General features: G+C 40.8%; 1 protein-coding gene across 1 annotated transcript; it reads left to right on the top strand.

Moving 5' to 3' along the window:
- The first annotated feature begins 2,022 nt into the window (after positions 1–2,022).
- COPS8 (COP9 signalosome subunit 8) lies at positions 2,023–13,797 on the top strand. The gene is made up of 8 exons (XM_054208164.1): positions 2,023–2,196; positions 4,909–4,979; positions 6,490–6,538; positions 8,036–8,168; positions 9,148–9,255; positions 9,719–9,781; positions 10,960–11,001; positions 12,335–13,797. The coding sequence occupies exons 1-8, from the start codon at positions 2,119–2,121 to the stop codon at positions 12,412–12,414; spliced, it is 624 nt and encodes a 207-aa protein (XP_054064139.1). The 5' UTR covers positions 2,023–2,118; the 3' UTR covers positions 12,415–13,797.
- Positions 13,798–15,285: the final 1,488 nt, after the last annotated feature.

Raw genomic sequence — 15,285 nt, 5'->3', positions numbered from 1 at the left:
GGAGGGAGGGAAGAATAAAAAAAAATAGAGAGGAAACAGCTTTTCCGGCTGCCCCGACGCCAAGGCATTGCTTCCAGAGAGGTCCTGGTGGCTTTGGGAGGCTCAGCTAACCAAACTGGAAAGCAACACTTCCTTCATTGTCCCAAAAGCTTAATGAAATCCTGCAAATAAAAATATTTTAAAAAGCCTAACTGCCCCCAAATGGAAAGTTTCTCGCATGAAAGGGACGGTGGGACGTTTGGCGGCAGCCACAGCTCCCGCTCCAGTTTCCCTGGACTTTTTAGACGCTTTCTCTTGGAGCTAGTGCCCTCTCGCGGAAACCTCTCATCTCCTCCATTTTTACTGTGTTTTTTTTTTTAACCTGAAACGAAATGAAGCCTTCCCAAATCAACGTGCTCCATGGTGACAATCCAGGATGCTCTGACCCCAACCCCGCCGGTCCTAAGGGAAGGTGTCCGGCTGGAACCATCACAAGCTGCCGCCCACTTTGCTCCCTGCCCTCACCTCCCGAAAAGCACCAGAGAATTGGGAACGGGAGCAAAAGGTGAAGACAATGTTCCTCTCAGGTGGCCGAATGTCAAACTGATGCCGGCAGGGAGCTGGAAGCAACAAAGAGCCATTGGGATCGATGTGGCCGGCAGGGATCGGAGTGGGATGTGAGGTCAGTTGCTGGGAAAAGTGGTGCCTGAGCTGGCGGAGCAGCAGTGCCATCGCCTGGAGCCCTCCGCCAAGAAGCTCTCCTCCGGGCAAATCCCGAAGCGAACACAACACACGTTATTTTTACTTTCCCATAGCCAAGACCTCTCCCAGAGCATGGAGGCTCCCCAGCAAAGGGGCCAAGCTTAACACCAGCCTTCCCTTATGGCAAAGCATCCCTGTTCTTTCCTTTTTTCAACCCAAAAGCATGGGGAGCGCCGCTGGACATCCCTGCCACTGCTGGGTCAGGCTTGCACAGGGCACCCTAATTGTGCATCGAGGTGGTTCAGCTCTTGAGCACAGCTGGGATGGGGGAAACTGTCTTGCAAAGGGCTGGAGGGGGTCCCCAGCCACATATGAAGAATAAATAACTTTGGGGATGGTGTTTGTGGTAGTGCTAGTGATAGAATGAGGCAGGGAAACGCTGGGGTCAGGCTTTGTTCAAGGGATATGGGCCTGTGGATGACAGTGGAAAGCAAATTCATCGTATTGGAAAGCAAGGGTGTGCAGAAAATGATGCCTCTGAGTTAATTTTACCCTAAAAAATAAAAGTTTCCATCTGTGGACCCAGTAGTTTCAAAGATCTGGTGACAATCCTGCCATTTTCCACAATTTCATGCCTCCAACCGGGCTGTGCTCCATGCCGCAAAAGTCTTCAAGCCCTGTCCTTCAGGCATAAATAAGTAAAAAAAACAAAACCCATGAAGTCATAACTATGGCTCCTGAGACCGATTCTGGGGCAAAGTGGGCCGTACTGGAGGGGGTCCCGATATTGTCCCCACAGATGGGACCTTGCTGGGGATGGGCACCGGAGCCAGGGAAAGGCCATGGTGGAGGGGTGTCCTACCTATGAAACCGCAGTCATGCTGTTATATGCCATTTTAGTATATTGTGTGCAATTTTGGCAGTTAGACTATTTTATAGGATCTATGCATGCATATAGATGCTGTATGATATTGTACACGTAATGCGTAATAAAAGGATGTAGTGTATTTACCTCAAACCTGACACAATATACGAGGTATACAAATAAAAAAACTAAACATAAATCTGTGTATTACACACAAACACACGCAAATGATGGGAGGGAAAAAAGGTATAATCTACCTTTTCCTTTAAAAAATGCGGGTCTGACACATGTGCTGCCCGGAGCACGCCCCTTCAAGGCGCGCCGCGATCGTGACCACGCCCCCACCCCACATGACCACGCCCCCCGATCTTGGTCACGCCCCCCCGGCCCGTCCGCCCTCTATCCCCGCCCCGCAGTCCTCCAGAGCATAAAAAGAGCGGGGCTAGAGCGGCTCGTGTAATTTAGCCGCGGGCGGAAGTGCGTGCTGCTCCGGTCGGAAGTGAGTCACGGCGCGGCCGCCTCCTGAGCGGAGGCGGTTCTGTGCGGCGGCAGCGGGGCGCCGTGAGGGGAAGATGCCCGTGGCGGTGATGGCAGAGAACTCCTTCAGCTTCAAGAAGCTCCTGGAGCAGTGCGAGACCCAGGAGCTTGAGGTAACACGGGGCGCGCTGCGGGGGCGGGCCCGGTGGTGCCGGGGGCCTGGCTGAGGCACCGTGTGCTCCGGCGCGGCCTCGGGGCTCGGTGCCGCCCCGCAGCGCCGGTGGGTTTGGGCCCAAGCGTCTCCTGGCGCAGCCGGGTGCAGTGTGGGTTGTGCTGTCGCCTGAGAGTGGTGTTATGAGGGTCTGATCTGGTCCTGCACGGAAGGAGGTTCGTGGCACTCTGCCCCTCTCTGTGTTGATGAGGGTTCGGTGTTTAAACCTGCCGCTTGTGCAAACGCCCGCCAAAAAGCTTTTCAGAAACTTCTGAAGCTGCGGACAAATAAATGAGTGCATTTTAGGGCCTTTGTGCAGGAGAGCATGTGAGAGAGAGAAGTTCATATGTCTCCATGTGTTTCACGTAGTTGAGAAAAATAAGGTTTTGAAAAGGAGAGTGGGGCACTGGATTACTCTTAAATCAATGGTGCGCTGGTTGTGGGAGCACACACTGGAAGCTTACTCTGTGCCGTTTTAAATTCTATTGCTCGATGGGTTTTTGATTCTGACTGCATGCACTGCTTGTGTGCCAGACTCCAGCCTGTGGTAAATCCAAGTAGCACCACAGTGCTAAAGGCTCTTCCTGGGTGGTATCCATAGACCCTTTCTCGTCTTGCAGAGTTTCCAGTGCTTTTCTAAATGTGAAGCTCACGGATTCCACTGTAACCATTTGAAGTAAGAGCGAATTTTGAATTTTCCTCTTCTGTGTGCTCTTCAGCAATTCTGATTTTTAGATCTTTCTACCCTAGCAACTGAAGGGAGAGGGCTGTTCCAGTGTGTCATCACTTGCAATAGCAGAACTTTGGTGTTGACAAACTGTGCTGCTTTGCAGTGGAAAATATAAACCTTAAATGGAAGGGCTCCCTGGGGAGCAAAGAGTGCCATTGTAACATGTGGGAGAGTTGAGTGTGGCTAGCCCTTCCTGCTGGGAGCAATTTAGTACTCCCTTTGAAGGTATGTTCGCATCCTTTAGAGGAGCACATGTGTACAGTATTTACTGCTAATGTGTATTAGATGAGTAGAGGAATGTGTAGAGGAATATTTAAAGTTATGAGATGGTCTTACTCCCCTAACCACAGTATGCGTTAACAGTCACTGAATGGCATCCTATGAGGGAACATTGGTTCTTATACACTGTATTTCTGTAAATAGATTTACCTTTTTTTCCCATTCAGATTAATAAGTTTCAAAACAGTGATTGATATGTGGTTTGAACCTGACTTGTAATGTCTCTGTCTGTCTTTTTGGCTTCTGCGGGGCAATGGGAGGGTTGTGTCAGGCTGAGTTCTCAGTGATGGTGACAGAGCTCAGGAGGCTTTAGGCTTTGTTTCGGTGGCCATCTGAGGAAGTTTAATGTATTCTCCTCACTTCCCTGCTGCAGAGTGTGTGGTGTTGAACCTCGATGGGCCCCTGGGGGCTGTTATAAAGCCACTGAGTTTAGACTGCGCTTTGCTCAGGGTTTCTGCTGTGTCTGTCAGCAGAGTCTCCTACTCAATGGCAACAGATGCACTCCTGGCAAACTGTTCCCAAATGCTTTGACAAAGCCAGTAAGTTATTCGCTGTGTGTGTCTACATCCACATCAAGATTTTTGTAGGCACACTAAAGTCTCCTGATAGCCTTTGTGTTTCAGGTCATGAGTTGATATGTAGGCTGACTTTTTTTTTAGATGCAGCCATAGAGCCTCCTTCAGTAAGACTGTAGATTGTAAACTTAGTTGTTTTGGTGGTGGTTAGCTTTTCTTTCTGTTCCACTAGTCTTCTGTCAGATAAACTAATGATTTTTGTTTTATTTAGTACAAAGAAGCACCAAAGGTGAACTTAAACAGTTTAAGCAGGAGGCATTAATTGACCTGGCTTTGTTTTAGTGGGCATGATCGAAGGAACAGTTGCAGAAATTGTTCTATCTGTACACAGGTGATGAGCAGTGGAAACAGTAAAAATAGCTGGAACAATTGTGTCTGCTTGATGACGCACCTAATCACCTGCTTTTGGCTTAGATGAGCCTATAAATCACACATGTAATTAAATCAAATAGCTGCATAATTGGCTTCCTGTGAGTGCTTGCAGCACTAGTCTTTGATAAATTTCTAAAACCTTATTGGAAATCTTTTCAGCTTTTAAATGATTATAGACTTTCAAAATTTTATAACTGTATCATAATTCTTTTTTTCCCTACTTGTATGATTTCTGAGGTCTGCTGAAATGTTGCAAGTGTCAAATCTTACTTTGGATTTTTAAAAAATGAGCAAAGAAACTTTACTCTAGTGCAGTGCCCTGAATTGAGCTGAAGTTCATCTAAAGGTAGATGAAGTCATGGGTGCCTAAACCCAGTTGCTTGTGAGGAACTATGAAGCAAGATGGTTACCACTTCCGTGAGCATAAGCTAGAACATTACAGTGATTAAAGATGTAACCTTACTTTATTCATGCAGCAAAACAAACTAAGTATTCTGAGTAAAACACCTGGCACGTGCAAGTTAATTCTTCATCGTAAGATACAACTGTATTAATGTAACATTGCAATTCTGACGATTTGTCCAGACCTATTATGTGATGTGAAAAACATCAGCTGTCTTGGACTATTCAGATTTCATTAAACTTGGCTACCTGGTGGATTTTGTTAAAATACCTTACTCTTAAAATAGGTAACCAAATTATTTGTACTACTTTTCAGGCCCCTGGAGGAATTGCAACACCCCTTGTTTATGGCCAACTTCTAGCTTTATACCTGTTGCATAATGACATGTAAGTATTTTGTATTCATTTTTAACTTCATATACTGAATTTGTCATTAGTAGCTTGAGCTGTAGTTTTCAGAATATTAGTAATTGGATGTGTGACTAACAAAATGCACATAGACAATGCTATGTTTTTAAAAAGAAATTCACAGAATGAAGTCTCTTTCACCCCTTGCTCTATCAGGAAAATTATTCTCCTTTGTTTGCTCTTGCCCACCCTTTTGAATGGTAGGGAGGCGGATTGGCTTTAGGAAGAAAGTTCCTGAAGTAGTGAAATGTACTCCTTTGGAAAGTGTTGAACACTTCAGTGTTTTGATTTTTCAAGGCTGCCTTTGTTTTGAGTTAAATTGCATGCTGCTCCATATGTTTAAATTACACCAGGATAGTTCTAAACTGTCCCTGTTAAAAATGAGGGATGCTGTTGGCTTGAATGAGCTAAATCTGCATGAAGCAGCAATCCTTTGAGTTTGATCTGGTGGATTACTACCATGTCCCTGTGTGGACTTGATTTGCTATGTTTAGGATTTTATTGAGAAATTGATGGTAGAAAAATGACACTGCTGTGTTTGGTTATCAAAACAAATTAAACATTGGTGTGGGGATTCAAAGATTTGAGTGTTTCCTTGCATTGTAGATGTATATTCTTTCAGAGCAGATTCCCTGAACACCGGTACTGAGTATTAGGTTTAATGTGCATAACCTTGGTTTAAATGAATGTGGAGTTTTAGAATTGTGCTTTAATGAAAAGCAATGAATCTTTTTCTCTATTTGTCATTTTAAATCTTTGAGAATTTGTAACCATTTTGGTTTTAGACTTCTGTGCTCTAAAGATCAATGACTAAATATTTCAATATGTCCAATTCTTCAGAATGTCTGTGAGAAAGCTGGGAAGAACATGCTCAAAACAGGCTAAATCTTTGAAATGCGAAGAGGGGCATAGGTGCATGAAGAAAGTATTTTTATGCTATTAATAAGTAAAATAAAAATATCTCTAAATAGTGTTTATTTAATCCTTTAAAACTTCTGTATTTGTATGCTTTGTAATGTACATATATATTAATACAGTAGTACATGTATCTAACTTGTAAATATGTATGCGTGTACTGGGGGTGCATGCTCAAAAGTGTTTTTCTGCTAGAAGGGCATGATCAAAGTTTGGAGACCACTGGTGTAAATGACTACTGATGGTATGAAAAGTTGTTACTTGTACCTGCGTTCATCAAAGATGCAGCTATTCCAAAAATAAAACCGCAAAACTAACTTTTGTGAAATGCTGCCTAGGGTAGACAAATGAAAAACCTCTTCTAAACTATTGTTAAATGAGGCAGTTAATGAACTATTTTGTTTTATTATGTCATGTTGTCTGCTTGAGAGTAACTGGCTTTCTACTTCAGTAGGCATAGAAGGAATATTTTAAAGCACTGAGATTGTTAATTATAGCATCCGAACAAAGCTTTTGGTGTCGTCTTGTGGCAAACATTGGGTTACTGAGAAGTATTTTAATTTAATTTTTTTAGGAACAATGCACGATATCTTTGGAAAAGAATCCCTCCTGCTATCAAATCTGTAAGTGCTTTGTAAAATGTAATTTGATACTAAACTGGTTAGATATTAGCTTGCAAATGACTTTTTCCCCCAAGGATTCTGTTTGGTGAGCAGTCTTGGGCTCAATTGTGTGCTGTGAACTGCTTGCCCAGCAGATGGCACACTGGTTTTTAAGATCTCCCTAACTGCTCATCTGCTCCCTCTCTTCCTTCCCAAATAATCTGGTGCAGGACTTTCCAGTAGAAAGCCTCATGATAAAGGGTAGTGAGATGGAGGAAGGCAATGGATGTGATTCTGGGATGGGGCCACATTCCACAGGAGGGTGCAGAATACCTTGTGCAGTGAAAAGTCACATTTCAGATATGATACACCTTCAGACTGATTAACTTTCCGAAGGCCGTTTGTTTTGCACTGCATTTGGATCAAATATGCATTTTGAGGTTTTAGGTAAATACAATACCAGAATTTCTTCCAGACTTTACTGTTAATTTTTTAGTTTGAGATCATGTATTTTACAAGGAAACAATTGTTCTGTAGTCTTGTATTGAGAAACCTTATGGTCAAGATGGGGATCTCTCAGGTGGTCCTGAAATAATTTTTTTGATTCAACAGTCATCTGGACTGAATTTTACTTGGACTTTCTCTGAAACCTGCTCTATTTGTTGCACAGCAATATTCTAGGCTTTTATATAATTGGCTTTTTTTGGTGCAACTTGCATTTCAAGTGAAGTGTCAGTTCTTGGTGGAGGAAAATTACTGTATGACTGACTTTGGGAAGGTTACACCTCAAAGCATAGTATTGTCTTACGTGTATTTGTTGATGAATCTTGTACTAATTGAGTCAAGTAATAATTAGTGTGAGTCTTAACTTCAGAAAAAAGTTAGTTCTCCTTACAACTGAAAATATTAACTTTATTACCTAGTTTCGTGCTCGGTTGCTATTCTGACAGGCTGTTCTGGGGTCCAGTTGACCAAATGACAATGTGTAACACAGTAGAAGTAGCCCTTAAAGCCAGTCATGGGAGAGGAGTTGTAGTGAGTATGACACCATATTAAGTGTGACCTATTATCAAGATTGCAAGACAGAATTTCAAGTTGAAAATTGCCTGCACTGTGCAAACAGCCTCTGCACTTTATAAAGCCTCTACTGAAGAGGCAAGCATTTCTCTAAGCAGAAAATAAGCTGTACCTGTCCTTTTGCAACTCTAGCCTGCGTGCAAACTATCCTCCATGATTGTTTTAGCTGGTATATCCACCTGGATTGGTGTAACTGGCATGTGAGCAGACTTCGCATATGTGGGTGATAAAGTTTAGGCAGAGGATGGATTAGGGAGTTTGCAGCAGTGACACCTGCTAGAACTAAATTTCCCAATGCTTGTCTGTTCATCATTACAGGTATTGTGATATACTCTCGCAATGGGAAGAGGAGGGGAGTGGAAATGGGTTTATACAGAATGGTCACTGTAGAAAATACACCATTCTGGATTAACTGGGTTGGGGTTTTTTTTGTCACAACAGGCAAATGCTGAACTTGGTGCAGTTTGGTCAGTAGGACAAAGAATCTGGCAAAGAGACTTTCCAGGAATCTATACAACAATCAGTGCGCATCAGTGGTCTGAGACTATTCAACCAATCATGGAAGCACTTAGAGGTACAAATTGAACTCCTACAGGTAGCATGGAATTATATGTTGCCTTAAATTATTTGTGTGCTCAAACACAAATAGACAAGTAGACAAATGACTACTTATTATTATGAAAAATCAGAAGTCGTCAGGAAGATTGTTGCTAAGTTTTTGTAGGTTTTACTTAAAGGATTTCAGGTGTAAATAAAAAGCTTGTTATGATAACTTGTGGAAACAAACTAAACTGTTTTTATTAGGATTATGTGTGTGATTGTATATTCTTTCATATTGGAATTTCTTACACTGTATGTTTTGTTCTGTAATAGCAAAATAGACCATTAGTTATCCATTTTTATCAGATTCTAACCAGTAATCTAGGGAACTGGGCATGGCATTTCAGAACCTTGTGACACTTATGAGAAGGTTTTTCTCTTAAATGTGGATTTAGACAAATGTTTTATAGACAGTGCAACAGTTACATACAGTCTTACTACTAGAGGGCAGCACAGACTGCTAAACAGCCTTCCAAAGTATTTTGCAATAAAAAATTCTGTGTAGCTTTAGAAACAACTGATTTGCAGACACCTTGGTATCAAAGCACATGTGGTTAAATAGGCATGAGTAGTTTGACTAATTGACTTTTTCGTTATTTTTTTCTGATTCTGAACTATTTGACACACAAGCTTATTGCAAATGGAGAATGCTATCAGAAGCAGAGTTTCCTAAACTGGTTTACATACTGGTGGTAGTGCCCAAGGTGCTGCAAACTAGATTTGGAAGTTAAATGTGGTCTCTGAGAAGTTTTGTCCTTGCATAAAGCAAGCTGTTGTCTCTGGCTGCTGACTGTGGTACTTCAGTAAATTGTGGGAAGGGAGGGGGAACTTCTAAAGTGCTAACTTTAAGTGTGGTAGTGATTTTGCAAATGTGTTAGAATTGGAAAAATTTTCTGATTTCCTAGTTATGGAGATTAGTTAACTGTCTGCTTACAGTGTTTATCTCATCTTAGATGCAACTAGGAGACGAGCCTTTGGACTGGTTTCTCAGGCTTATACCTCAATAGTTGCAGATGATTTTGCAGCCTTTGTCGGGCTTCCCGTAGAAGAAGCTGTGAAAGGTACTTTGCATTTATTCACTGAATAGCTTTTTTACAGATGATTGCGATCAGAGAGCTGTGATAGTAAATACACATGTATACAAATTCTGAGACTATTATAAAGAAGTAACGAGGCAGTGAATAGAGAAAAATATCTTGGTTCTGGATAAGTGTTTAATTTTATTATTTGTCACTAGTTACCATTGGTTATCCTCCCCTTATATATATAGAAGTGTTAAAGCAATGCCACAATGAGTGAAGACTGAAGGTAGTGGGTTAACCCAGTTTTGTCAGCTATTATTACTTTCATGAGCTTGTTTATCGAACTAAATGTCTAAATGCTTTCAAGAAATAAGTCTGAGATGTGCCATATAGGCAATGTACTGAGATGCTTTTCTGCTGTTCTTAATGTGAGTCTTTATTTTGCATTTCTAGCAATCATATAAGGTATTTGTTCTTACAAATGTAAAAAATGCCTTTTCAGGTGTATTAGAACAGGGCTGGCAAGCGGACTTTTCAACTCGGATGGTAATGCCTAAAAAGCCAGGTAGGTGGAGCTGTTATTTCATTAGACATTAAGTTTAGCATTTTGTATTAATTAAGTGTTAGGTTTTTAATGAAAATTTTGCACAATATTCTTTGAGATATTTTTTGGGGGTGTCAGGTTGCCACTGTAAAACATGGAATGTTTATAGGAAATATGAAGTAGTGGGTTTGGTTTGGGGTTACAAGTAGTCTGGGTTAAACTATATCCTCAAATTAACTTTTTTAAACAAGAGCAGGCAGGATGTGCTCTGATTTCTCCTGCTCCTCCTCTGCTGCTGGCTCTGAGTCAGTGGAACATAAGTTGGATGACCTCAAATGACATGTCTTAATCTAATAAAGATGAGTAAAAATATACCATTTCGAACCTGAAATTTTTTCAGATGTAGAACTTCTTTGGGCAAGGATCTAGTGGATCCTTACGTTCTGAGGAGCTCGTTATTGGTATAATTTCCTTTCCTCTTTAAAATTTATTCTACTGGATCTTTTCTTCACTGTCATGGTGTTTATAACAGAATATCTGTTCCTGCAAAGCTCATCCCGCAGAAATACGTGCAGGTTTTGTTTGGGGTTTTTTTTGCTAAAGAAGTATCTATGGCTGGCTGAGGCAAAAATAAATATTGAACTGTGAAGGCAGAGATGAAATGATTGCTCTTAAACTGCACAGTGCAGCTCTGGAAGAAGGAGCCAAATCACAGTATATCTAAAAGGGCAGCATCTATTAGGCTAAAAAAATATACTGTTTATATGGGCAGAATTTTTAGGTGTTCAGAGCCCAGAACATTATAATAAACATTTGCCAGGCAAGGTGTTGAAATTTATCCTTCAGGGTCACATAACCAACTGGAGTCCTGAGCTTTTGCATATGATCAGTTTTTTCATGAACTGGTTGCAAAATATGCAGTGCTTACAAGTGCTGAGAGTTGATTACATGTGGTTCTTTTCCAAAAGTGAGTGCAAGAACTATTTTAGAGGCAAAAGAAAGAGGCAGGAGGTTGGAATCTATTTTGAAGCTGTGCGTCTAACCAGCTAAGCCTTGAGCGTTCTGCTTTTTAGCTATGAAGTAAAACAAGTAAATCAACAGCCTTAATTTAAATTACCTTTTTATCTAGTTCTGGCTTGATGTATAGAACTGCTTAAAATTGGTCCACTGGGCTAACTTCTGTTGTGTTCTTCCTTCAGGTGTGCTGGAAGCTTCCTTTAACAGATTTATTCCTTCATCAGGTACTTCCTGTGTATATGTAATCTACTTGCATGTTTCTAAAACTTGCATGATTACGATGAACACAATTTCACCAGCACCACAAAATAGGAATTGGGTCTTAGATGAATGTTGTCATTTCCACTCAAAAAAAACCCAACAAACCACCAACCCAAACAAACCCCAATCAGCTGCTAAGTAAATATATTTCTCCCTCTGTCCAATCTTCAGCTCATATTTTAAGGAGTGCCCGAGATTTCTACTTCTATAGGTAAAGAAGGGAGCAGATTCCAAAGCAGGGGTAGGCAGGCCCCGTACACCAAAAAGGGTTTTGATGAAAACTTCTGACGTACAGGCAATTTCTTCACAAAGCAACTCGGAGTAGGTTTTGTTGCTTTTGCGTGATGTGGGAGTTCTGAAGTCTTCCCTGTAGCAGAAGGCAATTGGTTTTCCTCAGAGCTCAACTATGGGTTGAGATGTAATGTGTTATGTCATGCTGATTCTCAAAATGCTATTGTCTCTACTGTTCACAACATGGTGACAGCACATCTGAATTGGTGGCTTGCTGTATCTAACACAGTTGCCAAAAGCGTCTTAAATTTACAGATTTAATTCCAAGCCAGTTTCAAGAGCCAGGGTCTTGCTTTTTGAAAACGTTCTTTTCATTGTCAGCCTCCTCTGTCACATACTTGCAGTCCTAAGCAGCGTGTCTACTTTAACTGTATCCTGCATGCTAATCTGCTAGCTCTTCGGGGGGAGTAAATGCCAGTTTTCCTGCTATTTTTTTATTTCTGATTTTTAATTCCCAACTTACCTCCCTGGCTTTAGTCACTTGTCTTCCAACCTATTCTTTAACTGTAATCTCAGGTTAGCTGGCATTTATATAAGGATCTGAATGTGCACTGCATTCTCCTTCGACCCGTGCAGTACTTTGCTGTGTTTTGTTAATCAGATAACACAGTAGATTTATTTGGTATCTTCAGTATGGCAACTTGTAAAGAAAGGAGCAACTGCAGAGCTCCAGGAGCCTTTTTTGTCAAGTGGAAGTACTGTCAGTCTTCATTATTCAGGCTCTGGTATAGTTAAAGAAAAAAACAAATGCGTGGAGGCTGCTAACAACTGGAACTTGTTAGTTATCTTTGTTTTTAGTAACTCTTGGACTACTTAATGTTGCAGATAACAAAAAAGTAATGTCAACTAAAGCTGCACAGGTAGGGGATACAGTTAAGATATGCCCCCATAAGACTGTTAAACAGTCTCATGCATTTAATTTCTTCCTTACTGTTGTGATGGGTGGTATTGCAAATGCATTTTTTTCTTAGTTTCATTAATGATGCTTTTGTTTTATCTTTGTAGAACCTGCTCCGGTTCCACCAATTCCAAATGAACAGCAGTTGGCCAGATTGACTGACTATGTGGCTTTCCTTGAAAATTGATTATCCTGCTCCTGTATTCAGAACAACTTGGGAATCCTGTGTACTGACAGTTTTAGAAGTCTAAGATTTATTTTATTTCATTATCTGTTAAATATTGCAGCATCCCCTACTCAAATGTGTGAAATATACAGTGTATGTTATCCCAATTCATGTTTTGCCAAAGCCAAGCTAGCAACTGAAACAGTCCTTTAACTCCTGTAATATTTATTCAGTAGGTACACAGCAGTATTATATAGCAAGTTTTTTTTATTGACTCATAACAGAGAGGCAGAACTTTTTTCAGGTATATTAGAAATAGAAAAGAAAAAAATGAATAATGAAGCAGGTTAACCGTGTTGAGGAGTTTATGCTAGAAGGTTATGTGCTTCTGTGGTGAGTACTGCTGTGCTTATCACAGGTGGATTGCATGTGGAACTAAAGTACAAAGAGTGGAAGACCGCCCTACCTGTATCTGCAGAGAGAAAATATTTTGAAACATAACTTAAGAAGAAAACAATTTACAATAACTCTTTTGCAAGTATATTTGTGACATATTTATAATTGATCTTTTTTCTTGTTGGTCTTTCCGGATTGTTAAATCTTGTTTTGATGTGAGAAATTTCACATCGGGCATATTGTTACGGCAGAATAATTGGATTCATTTAAGAAAGCCAAATCTTCACTTTAAGGAGGAATTTTTACTTTTGGAAGGTTGTATTTGAGTGATGTAAGACACCAGACACTTTGCTGGGTAAATATACACCTTCTTGAGGCCTGTTATGTCTTGGTTCTTTTCAGTACCTTGGGCCAGGATCTACAAGGAACAGCAACTCTTACCTGTCTTCAAGTTTTCTGGATTACCTCTGCAGTTATTGGAGGGGAATTTAAAAATTAGCACAGGTATCCCTGAGTAGAGACCGATTGGGCTGGGCACAACAGGTTATGCTGCAGTGTCAGTTTGAGGAATACATTTTCTGTATCAGAGCACTGCTGTGTTAGTCTTTTGAGCTGAGAGTGGATTTTAGAAGCAGAAAGATGACTTGTATTCCCAGTCTTATTTGTGTTACGCTGGTAAAAAGGCTATGGGAAGATAGTGGTGCTTTAAAGGGCAGTGCATGCCTTCATTTGCTTCTCCCCTCCCTTTTCAATATCATATTCAGTGGTTTCATCGAAGATGGCAAACGTGCCGTATGTTGTGATTGTTTTTTCCAGTGTGCACTACCTACTGTACATTCTCTTGTTGGGGGTGTGTTAGCAGGGAGGAATTATAAACTGTGCACTGCTGCTTTGAGAGCTCCTTTTGTATGTAAACACTTAATCAAAATGATTATTTATTTGAAACCCACCTAAGACTTGGATTTCTAAATTTATCTTCAGTGATATTAAAGAACATGTTTACACTGACCTTGTGTACTTGATTTTTTAATTTTCCTTAGATTACAGTTCTCATTTGGCTAGTGTTTTAATGAATTCTTATTGGTCTAGCTTGGATAGAGCTAGTTAAAGGTTACTGCAATACATTATGCTTAGACAGGGGTTTTTGAACAGCTTTGTGTGCCGCTGTATGGTTTTATATTAAAAGAAACACTGGTAGCCTTCAGATGCCTTTTAAAATATTCAAAGGTGTAAAGTACTTGAAGAGCTAAGTGAAAATTTCCCCTTTTGTGTATGTATTGTGCAACTCTGCAGTTGTTTGTAGCATGCAGGGACAACTCTGCTTGCAGCAATGAAAATTAGACGTGATTAAAGGATTACTAACCATTTGCACTTAATGGTAATAGAGGAGCAATGTGGGCACTGGTAATCTGTGTCAGTATCAAATCTATGTCAAATGTGGTAAGTTTGACTCTTCTCTGTCCAGTTCTGACAAGCTCATAATGTTGAGATCTCTGGTCTGCTGTGAAATTCAAGCTGGCTTTCGCCTTTGAGTATGGCATTAACTCCTAACTTGCCTTGAGTACTGTGCTCCCAGCCAGACTCTTTTGTTTGTGCTTCTTTGGAATCTGAGCTATTTCAGATCTTTCATCTTCATTGCTCCTTATCATGGCTTCTGCTTCACAAATACCCTTTTTCAGATGGGCTGCTTCTTGCCACTCTTACTAGTCACGTAGCGGACATAGTGTGGCTTGTAACAACAGCAGAATATTTTCTATTTGTTCCTGATCCTTTCTAAGATTGCCTTTGTTCTAACACCTCTTGAGCATTGCCCTTTTCTCAGTGTAGTAATGACAGTGACTTGGGGATCTTTCAGCAGCAGTGATAACTAGATCGGTATGCATTATTGCATGTCCTTAGTCAGGGTTTTCCCCTCTGGTTAGTGCAGGGCATGCATGGGTAACAAATGGGCAGTGAAACAGAAAGTGAGATTTCAGTACGTTAAGATGCTTCTGTCTGGTCTTCATAATCAGATTTGCTTTTGACTTCTTGAGTAACTTTACAATCTTGGCATTGTTGCCTTGCTAACATGAACTCTATCAATGTTGAACACAACAGGTATTATGGCAATTTATGATAGCCTCCTCCACTGTAAAAACTGACTACCTGCTACTTACCCTTAGCCAGTCCTTTCCCCTTCAGTCTAGTAGTTTGTGCAGTTTTGGAAATAATCTGTTGTATATGAAGTAGACCACTTAATCCACACTTGTTGATTCTTTATGGAAAAAGTTAGTAGATTTGAAGCTGCTTACAAAGCCAAACCTCACTTCCTCAAATACTCTTCTATGTAGTTTTAGTATTTCTCCTTTTTACTAACAAAAACATTGCCTGGTTCCCCTGTCTAGACACTCAGCTTGTTTTTTTTAGGTTTTAAATGAGCAGGTGAGGTGGCAGGCTGAGTTTTAGACTTGGTAAAGGAGCTAGAGGTCTTAAATGTTGGAGAAGTAGGGGTATTCC

The sequence above is a fragment of the Rissa tridactyla genome, chromosome 7 (genome assembly GCF_028500815.1).
Source record: "Rissa tridactyla isolate bRisTri1 chromosome 7, bRisTri1.patW.cur.20221130, whole genome shotgun sequence".
Taxonomy (NCBI): Eukaryota; Metazoa; Chordata; class Aves; order Charadriiformes; family Laridae; genus Rissa; species Rissa tridactyla.
This window is presented reverse-complemented; position numbering and strand designations above follow the sequence as displayed.

Excerpts from the sequence above, each read along its gene's own strand:
- COPS8 (XM_054208164.1), top strand. The coding sequence starts at position 2,119 with ATGCCCGTGGCGGTGATGGCAGAGAACTCCTTCAGCTTCAAGAAGCTC. Across the intron at positions 6,539-8,035 it reads TCCCTCCTGCTATCAAATCT|GCAAATGCTGAACTTGGTGC; the intron begins GTAAGTGCTTTG and ends TTGTCACAACAG. Across the intron at positions 11,002-12,334 it reads CAGATTTATTCCTTCATCAG|AACCTGCTCCGGTTCCACCA; the intron begins GTACTTCCTGTG and ends TTATCTTTGTAG.